Here is a 13641-nt window from a genome sequence, read left to right as displayed (position 1 = left end):
TTTTCCCTGCTGGGTTATCACTGGTGCTTTGTGTGTCCCACTGAGGTGAAAGAATCCCCCTCTGCAGCTACAGCCTTGTTTGCCTTTCATGCTCTTCAGTTCTGACAAGCAGATTACCAGTGGTTTTAGTGTACACATGGTTCCTCTGAAACCAACCCCAGCCAGGCGAGTGTTTAAAGAAAACTGGGTTAGGAGGAGGATTACTGTTCATCTGTGATAAAATGTTCTTTTCTTCTCCTTCTTTACCCTTCTGTTTCCCTTGGGTATTGCACACCTCTGAGTGGTGGTGTCCTGCATTGCAATGGCAAAATAAAACCACTCCCTGGGACTGCTCCACGAACAAGGTGCTTTTCCCTGTGTGTATTCCAAGATCAGTTTTCACCGTGATAAATCTTGTCAGTGACATCAGCTTTTAAATTTCTTTATTCAGACGGGGATGAAGTCTTTTATGGATGCTCTGGAATGCATTTAGCCTGAGTTTACATCAATTTAGTTTGATGAATTTGACTTGTGCTAAGTCAGTGTAAGCCAACAGCCAGGAATATCCAGACGAGGTTTTGCATCAGGCCAGGCTGATTTGAAAACTCTTTTTGCAGAAGAGCGGTGTCCTTTTCATATGTGTTCATTGGATCTGAAGGTTGAGTCTAATCACTTTCAGGAAAAAACTGTTGGCAAATGCAGCTGGGAGAAACAGTCCAGGGCTGCAGAAGATTAGTAAGAACGGAATATGTTTGCTCGATGTTCAGATTCCTGGAGCTCACAGCCACGCAAACAGATGGAATAAGAGGAGATGAAAGGCTCAACTTAAACTGTTGCTGGAAGGCAGATATTTAACGTTTTGCTTGGTAGAGCTGTAGGACTTCCCAGATTTGCATGCCAGGGCAGCATGAACAGGTAGTGCCTTCACTTGCAGGAAGCTGTGGGTGAGATTCTGGAACAAACATGGGAAATTTGGTAACTTGTGAGTTGTGTGTCTTGTGGTGACAAGTATTCTGGAGACACAAGGTGTTTGGGATTCCTTTAGAGCTCGCTGCTCGCTGTTTCACTTTCTGTGTCAGCTTTCAGCCTGCCTTAACCTGCAGGACTGAAGGATCATTAAAGATTTCCTTTTGATTGGAGAACAAGAGTTGGGAGAGAGAGGTTAATTTTAGTGTTGAACACTACCAGGCCCATCCATGTAACTGTTTCCTACAAACAGTTATCTGTAATCATTCTGTGCTTTTTTCACTTGACTGTGAATTAGAGGGAATGGATTTTTTGTAAGTCAAATCCTTCAGTTAAAAGCTGCCATTTACTTACCCCGTTGATGTTCCTGGAGGATCACGTTCCATAGGCAGCAGCACTCACTATTTTTGAACCAGGTATGGTGGCTTGACAAACAACCTTTGACATCTTCTGCATTCTGCTCAGATTTTTCTGAATGTTGAAGGGAAACTCTCCTATCTCCTCATCAGCACAGCAGATGGTATCAGGTTTAGATCTTGAGTATGTAATAGAGCACTTGGCTTCAGTGTCATTTGTGTGGATCCTTCAGCTCTTCTCAGATAACACAGAAAAACTGAGCAAAGGTCCATCCCCATGTGATGCATAAAACTCTGTTTCTGTTCTGCAGCTTGCAGTGGGAGTGTGTGGATACCTACAGACCTCAGCCCATCAGAACCTAACTTTTTTTTTAATGGATAGGATTTAATATTCCTTAATAAAGGGGATTTTGTCATTTGATTTTGGCTGCTTAGCACGATGTATCATGTCCACAGTTCTGACACAAATTCAGAGGTTGTTTATATGTGAAAAAAAAGAAAGTTATCTTGTGTGACCTGGCAGTCCCCTCATATTTTTAGTTACTTTGCTTGCTTGAGCTTCTTTTACCTATGTCCCTCCTAACTTTACAGTGAAATAAAACTCCAAAAGTGTCTTGATTTAGTGTGTACAGGCAATGCCTGACAATGGCACTGTTCACACTGAGCATCCTCATGTGGTTATCCTTTTTGCTTTCTCTGATGTGGGCTCAGTTCTAACTCGCTGCTTCACGTGGCTGCTCTGAACAGAAGTGGCAGGTGGGAAAATGAACACACACTATGTCAAAGAGCATCTGGTCTGGGACCAAGTAGGCCGTGCTCTTTTTACCACCAGCAAGAAATGATTATTCACAGCATGATTCCTCTGAGGTTAATAAGGATGGTGGTAGAAAGCTGGGCTCTAATTTGAGTTTTTTTGATTGAGTCTTAATGATATCTCACACAGTGGTCAGTGGCATCCAATAAATGGCAGGCACTGCTGACCTTCCTTCCCTTTCTTGTTAAGTAATTTCAGCCATATAACAGCAATAAGATCAGACAGGCAGTGAATTTCCTGGGTGGTAATTGCATTTCTGTGGTGCCTCAGATCTTCACCCCGCAGCATCCAGACTCACAGCACACAGGCCACGTAGCTGAGTCCACTTTGCAGTCTTCTGGCACCTGGGTGCTGCACTTCCAGAGTGAGAAGGGCAAAATATTATGCTGGTTTAATGACTCTGCATTTAAACACAGAAGTGAGAAGTAGATAAGTCTGATTTGACGTGTTGGCCCACTGCCAAATCAGCATCGTGCATTTCTGCTTTAATGTGCTCCATGGTAAACTGAAATATCAGACTGTCATTCTTTATTATGGAGGCCTGAAGCATATGTTAGCAAATTTGCTGCCATTTCCCTCACGATTCCTTTTTTCCTCTCATATTTTTGGATCCCGGTTGCACGGTGGGATTTTTTTTTCAGTGGCGTTTATTTACAAAAACTAATTAGACTTGTTGCTATCAATAGCCTCTAACAGAGCTCTTAGGAACACACTGCACTGCAAATTGACATGGTGTCCTTGTTAAATCAGCTCCTGCTGAGTGGGCATGATTTACAGATTGATTACTTCGCTTTCTTGATTGCCCTTTTCGCAGTGAAATAGTGGGTAGGGAGCGGTGGGGGAGCAGAGGTGTGAGGGAGGGGAAAATTGTGTTCTAGGTGAGACCCTGCTGGTTAAATAGCATTCCCAAGCCTTGCCCCTGAACCACGTGTGCCAGGTGGGGACAGACCCCGCGTGCAGCAGGACAGAGGACTCCTCACCACCTCCCAACTTCCCTTTCTCCCGCAGCTCGTCCGCTACAGCTCCGAGGGGGTCCTGCAGCTGGGGCCTCTGGGCTCCACCGCCTTCCTGCCCGACTCCAAATGCCTGGTTGACGATGGGAAGGGCAGGACACCCACCCTGAAGAAGTGTGAAGATGTCCTGAGGCCAGCACAGAGGTTCTGGGATTTCACACAGGTATGGAAGTGCTCAGGGAGTCATGCAGAGACGAATTGGAGGAGAATTACACTCTAGAGGGTATTCAGTGAAAAACAAGGAGGTCTTTAGAGGACTGTACTAGGAATTCCCCCATATGCCTTTTAGAAATAGTTAAATATGTTTTTCATAGTTTGTGTGCTACCCAGGAATATTCTATTATTATTATTCCTAGGAATTCTTTTATTAGGAGGAGGAATTTTGGAGCATGCTTTCTAGGAATTTTTAGTTATCCTGTATTGGAATATTCTCAATTTCTGTATTGGTTGACAAGATCATGCTTGTTTTGATTTGGTTTGGTTTTGGTTTTTTTGGTGGGTTTTTTATTTGTTTGTTTAGTTGGGGTTTTTTGTTTGTTTTTGTTGTTGTTGTTGTGGTGGGGTTTTTTTAAGTGTCTAGGAATTTTGGGGTTGGTTTTAGAACTTTTTCTGGAACCTTTCTAGGAATTGTTTGATCAGATTTTTTTTTCAAATCATTTTTAGGACTTCGAAAAGCGTTATTACAATCTCTGGGATTTCCTGTATCTTGAGCTCTGTAGGGATTTGCTAGTGTATTTTAGAGATTTTCTAGTGATTGGGGGGTATTTTTACAGCAATTCCTAGAAAAAATCTAGAATTGCAGAGTTGTTTTGGTACTTTATATGTATTAGCTAGCTTCTCCTAGGAATTTCTACCACTTTGTAAGGGCTTTTATCTCTTGATATATGTATGGAAATTTCCAGGCATTCTACAGTGCTTTCTACAGATTTGCAGATCTAGCACTGTTTCCCTTCTAGACTTTTCCCCTTCCCTGTTCCTTCTTCTAATCCTTTGGTCTTTTCTTTTGCTCCTCTTTTTTTTTTTTTTTTTTTCCAGAATGGTCCAATCATCAGCAGAGACACTGGCCGTTGTCTAGAGGTGGAAATGTCGAAGGATGCCAACTTTGGGCTCAGATTGGTTGTCCAGAGGTGCTCGGGGCAGAAATGGATGATCAGGAACTGGATAAAACACGGCAGGCACTGACTGCTGGGGCTGGGCTGCCCCTCCTGCTGTCGTCCATTGCTCAGTGTGCCACACCTTGCAAGGCATTTGTCTTAAAGCAGATTACTTTGGACAGGTCTCGGCTCCCAAGAGTCCTCCTTAGTCGGGCATTCAAAGGGAAGAAAGAAGGAGAACAAAAAGCAGACACATACACGCCCTGTTTGACTCTTCCTTGCTCCAGTAGATGACGTGGGAAGCTTAACAAGAGTTTTCTGTTGATTTGGAAATCTTGTGAAGATCAGAACACGACAGGAGAGCGGATTCCTTAAGCTCTCCTCGAGGAATTAAGAGACAGACCTTTCTGTGATGAGTTCAAAGGAGAGATCCCAATACTGCCTCATAAAGAGAGTTCTCTGATGGGTAGCTTTTTAGCTTTAAGTTTTTGACTGGTGCACAACTCCTATGGTGAATAATCATGTGCCTTTTTTATTGTACTTCGTATAAAAGAGGACTGGAAAAATCCTACCTTTTCAGCATGTCTGGTTCGTTGTACTAAACAAGAAGATCTGTAAATAACACTGGAAATATAATATACTCTATGATACATTTCGAGGTTGATTGTTTAGGAGTCTCTGTTTCTAGAGAGAGGCTGTTCCGCAAATGTTTACAGGTGGTTCTCAACCTTCAAGCTGCTGAAAAGCAGCATTTTAGAGACCTCTTCTAGATAGACACAGGTAAATGTTGAATAGGTAAAATAGCCACATGCTCTGTTATATTGCCACACTTTTCCATTTGTTGGCTGTGAAGGCATCACAAATAGCACTTGCATATTTAACTCTTTGGAGGCACTGAATGTCCTGCTGGAGGGGTGGATTTCGAGAGGCCTCAGTTGACCCCCAGGCCCTGAGTGGGTGAGTGTGAGGTTCCCTTCCTGCCATGCTGTGCATGCAGGTGCCCTGCTGAGCTGTTCCAGGAGCTGCCAGGAAGCTGGATGCCCTCGGTACTTCTGCAGATGAGTTGAGTGGCTTCGGTGCCACCTGTGGGATTTAAAAACCTGAATCTTCCGTGTTGTCGCCCGTGCTGTGAAAATGTCAGATGTGAGCAAACACGCCTTGTGAGCACTGTCCAGACAAGGTTCCTGAGCAAGCCAGCAAAGGCTTCCCAGCATTTGAGAAACAAACATGAACAGAGCGATGAGAAGGCAAATTAGAGCAAGAGGGAGGGAGAGCACATATAAATACTGTTACTCTGAAACAGGAATGTTTTACTGGAGCTGACCCATTGACAGCATCCTGGTGAACCTGAACTCAATAATGTGTCCAGTGGTTCATGCAGGATGTGTGCACAGGTGGACAGAGCAGTGACAGGGTCTCGCCTGTCAGGGTTGATGGCCACTGTCGACATCAGCGGGTTTTGGGTGTGGGTCCGTGCCGGGCAGATTTTTCAGTACAGGTTTTTCAGTACAGGTTTTTCAGTACAGGTTTTTCAGTACAGGTTTTTCAGTGCAGCAAATTCAGTCACACGTGAAGGAGAGACGCAGATGGGATCTGTTAATTTCACCGTTTAATATTTTATAGGACTTTAAAACCAAAATTGCTTTGTTTTCCTCAGCCAGGTGATTGCAGTCACTGCGGTGCCGTGAGTCTTGGTGATCTGTTCCTTCAAGAGCTTCTGCCGTTCCTATTTCAAGGCATGCTGAACAAAAATCGAATGGAAACAAAGTTAATTTTTCAAGGGCATGATATGTAATAAAATATTTACTTTTAACATGCAAAATCCATCAGTTCTTGTCAACTCTTGGTTAGTGTTTGGAAAGCATGTCATTATATTTTTGCCCTGATTTTATTTCTGAAGCAGAGTGTGGAAAATGCAACACAAAGCCAGCTCTCCTGGAGTTTATTTGTGGCTAATTGCTGATCTTTATTTATGTCATGTGGGCCTGGTTACGCATGGATATTTACAAAAGAATAATTCTGGGTGAGATTCTAGATACAAAAATGCTTCAAATTCCGTGTTTACAGTTAGATGCACACAACCTTTTGGACAGTGTAATAAGACCTGCAGGGAGAACAGCATCTTTAATAAATCAAGGAATACAGTATAAAATCACGGACAATCTCTGTATTCAAGCCTTCCTGCAGGTCTGAGCCAGGTAGGAAGCTTCAGGCTAAATATAGATTGGGAACAGCTGCCCTGCATTTAACCTCCTTATGTTAACTGTTAGACCATTTAAAATTGCAGTTACCATCTATGGAGCAGCTGTTGAAAGCTTTGTACAGCAGTGTGTTTGCAAGTGACTTCTCATCTTCTATCCAGATACAGATTCCCCATTTTAAATTACATTAAAGCTGTTTTCTGCTTTTGTTTGCTCTGGTGGAGCTTTACTCCTTGAGGGAGGTGAGAAGGCAAAAGAAGGGGAAGATGATTTTACCAGGTGAGCTTTCTGGGGAGTAACAGGCCATTCACACCATTTTCAGTCTTTCCAGTGAGCAAGAGCCAACTGTTTTACGTGAACAAGGCTGGAAGTTGAAAGTAATTATATATCAATGTGACTTGTAAATGCCTAACTCTTAAAGGTGGAGTCGGCATTTTCTGTGACTGTGCTTTTTTTTAAGATCTGCTGAAATAATTTCTTATATTTGCAAAGCACATCTGTTGGATTATTTTTACTTTAGTCTTTATCTGTATGAACCACTGCTTTGGCTGTGGTATTAACATGGTGACTCTGCATGTGAGAGGGTCTTAAATATTCTCTCATCAAAGGAATAATAATAAAAAAAAAAAGCCTTGAGTATTATCTGTTTTAACTAAAGTCTATGGTTCTTTTGTCAGTATTTCACCCCTTAGTATTATCTGAAATCCTGCTTAATGTTGTGCAGATTTTCAGTCCTGTATTCCCACAGTGCAGCAGTTCTAGATATTGAAAAGTATTTAATGTAGTGCAATATGCCTTGTAGAGAAAATTCAGATCAAAGTCTTCATTTGCTATTTCGTTTGATTTGGGAGATTATGGAGCTAAATACTAGGTCACAGGACAGAAGAATAGAATGAGAGAAAGAACATCAGGCCTAGCCCATTGTTGTCAGAGGCAAAGCAGGAAAAATAGACTTTTCTGAGCATGTCAGGGTCCGTAAAATTTAGCTGGAGTCCTGTGGTAAAACAAAAAAAACACCTTTCTCCATTGAGAGCCGTAAACTATTTTCCAAGATGAATTTATTTTTGGCTTGATTAAAGCTATTTGTTCTTCAGCCAAAGTTTTCCTCTGGTCTTGCTGGCTCACTGGTTCCTGAGGAGCAATAACCTCCAGTGGAAGCAACTAAGAGAAAAAGAACTGAAGAAGGTGTTTGGGGAGGACCCAGTGGATTCCCTTGCAATTGTTTGAGAGCTCTATTGTGCTCACCCATGAGAACTCTGCAGGGCTCCTCCTCATCCAAAAAGCCAAGCTCAGGTTCCATAGAAGTGATCTAAAACCAACATATGGAAACAAAACAACAGATCTTCATACATATTTTGAAAGTGTTAGGCTATCTCATTCCAATGAATAACTTGGAGCTCAGTGTGTCTGAAGATGAGGCTTTCACAGGCCTTTGTTTACGTTCCTCTTCATCAGCCTGTTCCTTTTTAAAAGCTGTGGTCTAGTAGATGAAAATCTCCCTTGCCATGTGACAGGGGGTGTAATCTGTCTGACACAGGACAGCTGCAATTTTAAGTACTTAAGCCAGAGCTAATAAGATTTAATGAAATAGCACCAGCCCTAATCTGCTCTTTAGATCAATTACACAGCATGTAATTCCTTCAGTCTCCGGTATTCATTTGAAATGCTTCATTAACAGGCATGCAGAAGGGCATTATGGCCTGGGTAGGGATCCAGTGAGTTGGGTTGTAAGAAGAACTTTAGCAGAAGTTGTAGTTCGGAGGCAGTTTGGCACATTATCATCCAGTTAGGACACAAATACCTTTGGTTTCTCGTGCAAGGCTTGAGCAGGAAGAACAACTGCCAGAATTCCCTTGATTGAAGGTGTTTCTAACAATGGTGTTCCATTTCTGACTGCTGCTGTTTTGAGTGCCTGCTTCTTAGTGCTGATCAAAGTGCTTGGGAGAGGTCATGCCACAGATCAAAGATGGTATTGCAGTTTAGAAGGTCTGGCTAACAGGCTGGACAGAAACCAGGGAATGATCAGGTCTTCCCATGTCTCTAGATCTGCATGTCTCTGCAGTAAACTTAGTACCATGTTCAGCTTGGGAAGAATCCCAAACCTAATAAATGTTTGTGTTGGAAGAGCAGCTCGAGAGACCAGTCATAGAATTTGATATTCTTTTTCAGTGTGTGACGTGAAGGGACTTAAGGTGAGAGCTCTAATTACTGAATACATGGAAAATACATTAACTGGCACCACGGTCTGCTGAAGCACCACACATTTAGAGCTTCCATTGTGGTAACCAGGATGTTCTGGAAACACTAATGCTCTGAGTGTACTCTGCCAGAGGTGGAGTCTGCTCACCTAGGGAACTAAGGGAGCTCAAGGAATAAATACTGAAATTATATGGTTAATAATTATCAGTGAATATGGCTCAAAGTGCATCGAGATTTACGTCTTCTCCAAAATGTAATGAATTGGTTTCAGATACTTTCTAAACAATCTCCTTGTCCCTATAAAGATGTGGGATGCTTGTGCTGTGTGAAGATTTCAGCTGTGTCTTTACAATGCCCCAGCCATCAGTGACATTAGAAGGAGAGATATACAGTGACTTTAGCACATTGTAATGGTTTTACAAATACTTTGACTTATATTACAAAAGCATTAATGACTTGTAACTAAAGATATTGAGCTGAGAGGTTGTCCTAAGTAAAAACAATCTTTCTTTGTCCAAGAATGCTTACTTCAAAACACCCGGTGAAGCAATATATGGCAACCTGCTTTTGAAGAGCTTAATTTCTGAATCAAGAGCATTCTTCAAAAACATATTAAAAGGACTGGTTACTTTTCATAGCATTACAGTTTCCTGTTGGCCACCAACAAGTGTTGTGCAGTTTTCAAACTCTTTGTAATGTTTAATTAAAAAAGGAAAAAATAATGCAGCAACTAGGATGCAAGTTGTGACTGAGAATAATTTTTCATTATGTGGCACTCATCAAATCAATTTGTATTCACACTCGAGAAGTTAATAAATTACTATGCATTTTACTGCTGACATGAGCTGCATGTTTTATCAGTGTACATTTGGACACTTGTATTAAAATTCAAAGTTGTCACACAAAGGAGAACAAGAAGAGCAAAGGATATGTGCATTTTAAAATTTAAATTGCACATAATCTGCTCTGAAAGGTAGTCAGCCCGTTTTTGAGAGGAGCACAGCAGACTGCGAGCTGTCCTGAAGCAGATGAGCTCTGTGCCTGTCAGGGGAGGCACATCAGAGACTCAGCCCTGGGTGTGCACCTCCCAAACTGGCCTGATGGCACTACAGACTGCTGTCATACTCCTGCCAGAAGTCTACATAGCCTGTCACCTCATCACTGAAAACATTCAATAACTGATGGTTGGAAGAATGGAATAGGACACGGTGAAAATGTAGAATGATCCTTTCATCTTGTATCATCCCCCCAGTTTCTCAAGGTAAGGACTTCCCAAGCCAGAGGCTGCACACACTGACTCAACCACCAGATTTAACAACAAAAGTAGGCCCATATGTATCTAATCCACTTACACCTCTGGATGTCTCAACATCCTGCTGTAATAAACAGCACAATTGCTGTGAGTCAGTATTGCTACTTTGCATTCCATGGGATGCCCTGTAGTTCCCTGATGGTAAAAAAACTGTGAGTAACTGCTGCCAGCTCTTTTTTAACACCCTTCTTAGCTTGACCTCTGTCATCCTGTTCTAAAATATATTTCTGCACTGAGTGTGGTGCTTTTTTAGTATCACTGGCAGACAACTTTGTGACTGTGCAAGCAGATGCTCTGTGTCATCCGTGGGACTGGGTGACAGCAGGGTGAGAACCCGTCGGGCTCCTGAGCTGCTCCGTGGTATAAAACATACATGGCTGGTTTTAACACTGATTTGGGATCTCAGCCAGGCTGAATCTCCTCTGTCAGCGTGTGTGACAAAGCGTGCAGTTTGTGATCGAAGAGCGCAGAGCATCCGAGGAGGGTGCGACACCTCCATCCATTCTGCGAGGAGGAGCTCCCTGCCCCACTGCTGCTGCTGGAGGAGGAGGAGGTTGTGGGGTGACCAGGTTGGTATATGCTGCTATATTCCTGGCTCTCTTGCACCCCTCTGGTTCAGAATAAGAAGTGGGGGAGACCTGAGTGCATGAGATTTCTCCTTCCTGACCTCTCTAAGGGCGGCGCCGGCCCAAGTGGGAGAGCAGTGACGGAGCAGCTCCCTGGTTTGCCCAGGGAAGTTGGGGTGGGCTGTAGGCTTCAGGTGGGTGACAATACAACCAGCCTCGGGAGGAGTGGCCTGGCACAGCCTGGGCAAATTTCTCTCCATCTCCAGGATGAGTCTGTTTTAGGGTGAGGCATTTCCTCATCACTCTACGCTGAGGGCTCTGTGTAGGGACGCTGCTCTGTTGCAAGCCAAGGCAATCTGTAGACTCAACTTCCTATTATAATCAAGCACATATTTCCTGGAAGGGCAAAAATCACCTTTAAAGGTACCATATGCTGGCTAGAATGAATGTTTTGTGAATAATACCCAGCCAAATTAGGTTCATGTAAATATTCTGTCAGCAGTTCTGCATCTGACAACATTTGTACTGCAGAGTTATCCCAAATCTCAGAGTTTTCACTGTGAGGAATGTATTCCATGGATGTAGCCACCCTTCTCCTTTTTTTGGTTCAATAAATCTTCATGAATCAACTGTGAATCATTAATATGTGCCTGCAACTGAGCAGTGAGTGGCAGTGATGATGATTTCTCAGCCTGTACGTGGCTTGGTTGGTCTGTGTTTGGTTTGGGCCATGTGTTGTTCCTGCAGTGTCGTTGATCCTTTTGGATCCTGACTGGGTCCAGTCTGGAGAGCGTGAACTGACACACAGCAATTCACCCAGGGATAAGGCCCTGGGTTCTTCTCGTGAATAAATGAGCTTTAATAAAGAAATTTTAATCAGGATTCAGGAGAGGTTTTTCTGCTTTTGAGGTTTATTACAGCGAAATCTGCCTAATCTGTTGACAGAGCTCCAAAACACACAGGTCAGTGCTGTGGTGTGTTAGCAGTGAAAACATTTGCCAAAACCTATTGGAATTCCCTGTGTACTTCAAGCACTGGCATTCTGTGCAGAAGCTGCTGCCACCTATCAGCAAGGAGGAGGAAATTAAGCAGGAAAACGATGTGTTTAAACGGAATAAATGGCTCTTTTCATTGCAAAGCTGCTTTTTTTGTATGTTAAAAAGCAATTTTCAAGATGTTGGGCCTGTTCAGGATGATTCTGGGTCAGTGAGGTGCTGACCTGGCCACTCTCACCCTGCAGGGGAGGTCTGGGCTAGACAAGCACGGGGTGCTCTGGTCTTGCTGGTTGGGTTGAGATGAGAATCTGCATCAAGGGTGCAAATACAGGTCAAGCAGATCAGCTGGGGTCCAGCTCACCAAAGGGAAGCGGTTAAATAGTTTTGTGAATCTGAACCCAAATAGCTTTGGCTCCACTTTTTCTCCTTTTAGATGGTATAAGTCATTTCGAGTCGCTCTTGAGAGCAGAGTGGAGGCTCATTGTAGTGACACAGGTGTTTTGAAAATGTTTTCCCTTGTTTTTTGGATGATAACCCTGTTGGAGTTTTTTCTTTTAATACTCAGAATACATCCAGCATGTCCAAGCCATGTTTTTCCCTCCCAGTCTCAAACCATCTCATAATACCGAGGCCCAGGCTACTGCATTGTGCCTTCTTTTTCTGAACAGAAATGAAGTTCAAAGCTTCAGTGGGCTCCTGAGGGGCAGTGAGGGATTTGTGTTGTGTTCAGCCTTATCAGAAAAAAAGTCAGGACACTTTTCATCTCTTAGGAGCCTGCTTTCTGTTTTGATCCTGGAGCCAAAGCTCCTTTCTTAGGTCTGAATCAGAGGCCCTTTTTGCTATCCATCAGGCCAGGGAGACACAAGGCTTTTCTCCTTCTTTATACTAGGGTTTAGTAGAAGAGGACTCTGTGTAACTATTAAACCTGTTCAAAACCTCACAATTCTAAGGTTTTCAAAGCAAATTTTTAATTTCTTTGCCTGAGCACAAGGCAAAAAAATGAACTTTTAGGTTGTTTTTCTTTTTTCCTATAAAATGCGTTGAAAAATGCGTGTGTGATAAATTTAGCCTGAGGTAAACCCAGCATCACTGCGTCTCACAGAACTGTTCTTTCACACACCAGCTAAAGATTCAGCTCGAGCAAGTAGAAAAATGCTGGCTGCTTAGAAAAATTAGGCCCCTCATCAGTTCATTTGTGCCAGGTCTGAGGACTTCATGAAAATCTGGAGGTCTGATGTGCCTGGTATACATGCAGTGTGTGTATTAATAAGAGGCATTCTGAAAACTCTCTCCTCCTCCTTGTTAATGTGCTGATGAAATCTGATTCAACACAAGGTTCTGGGTAAATATCAGTGTGACAAATATCACAGAGCTTTCATGTCACGTAGAAACCAAAGAGCAGAGGAGCATCAGCAGCATCATAATAGTGAAAAAGGAGGCAAGAAGTAAAGAGTGAGTGGATTTAAACTATTTTAGGTGTATTTTTACAGCCTACAACTCCACTATCCATCCTTCCCTCCCTTCCCCAAGGTGAGACTCTTGCTGCCAGAACTAAGAAGTTCTGTTCTAGTGGTGTTTTGTTGTACCTTATCACATAAAACAAATGTTTTTTTCCAAAAGCTTTCTTACATGAAGGCAGTGAAGTAAATCTAATCTCTTAACGTTTAGCCCAGGCTCACAGAAGGGCAAAGAGGACTCACTTTGGCTTGGATGGCATTTATGGTCTGCAGGCAGCTCATGGATAGGAAAAGGCAGCATGCTGTTCTCTGTAGGGTATACAATCTGAAACAATTTTATCAGGGCTGCTAGATAGAGATCTTAATAAGCTGGAGTTAAACAACTGGGGTTTTTTATCTTGGAGGCAAAAAAAAAAAAATAAAAGAAACAGTCCACTTAAAATTCACCATATGCACAGTAACTTGCAGTTAGTAATTAAATTCTCACAACATCTTTCCACAGTGCCAAGCAGGGCATATTGGCTTAGGTTGGCCTGGTTGTCGAGCGTGAACCAAAATGATTTCTAACAGCAATCAAATACATTTTGAAACGTGCTCATAAAAAATGCTAGCTCAGAGGCTCAAAGCAATAATGATTCATGTATTAGCAAATGAACCTGTCCTTTGTAAGCCAGGCCCTGAAATGTAAT

The 13641-nt window shown here is 42.7% G+C and overlaps 1 protein-coding gene across 1 annotated transcript in view; it reads left to right on the top strand.

Moving 5' to 3' along the window:
- The window catches only part of GALNT9 (polypeptide N-acetylgalactosaminyltransferase 9), a 122923-nt gene extending 113462 nt beyond the window's left edge, over positions 1–9461 (top strand). Inside the window, 2 exon segments of the mRNA XM_050318518.1 lie at positions 3124–3291; positions 4164–9461. Coding sequence (XP_050174475.1) covers positions 3124–3291; positions 4164–4310 — 315 coding nt within the window. The 3' untranslated portion in view covers positions 4311–9461.
- Positions 9462–13641: the final 4180 nt, after the last annotated feature.

Source organism: Myiozetetes cayanensis, unplaced genomic scaffold (assembly GCF_022539395.1).
Source record: "Myiozetetes cayanensis isolate MyiCay16 unplaced genomic scaffold, myiCay2020 scf21, whole genome shotgun sequence".
NCBI classification, from domain to species: Eukaryota; Metazoa; Chordata; class Aves; order Passeriformes; family Tyrannidae; genus Myiozetetes; species Myiozetetes cayanensis.
This window is presented reverse-complemented; position numbering and strand designations above follow the sequence as displayed.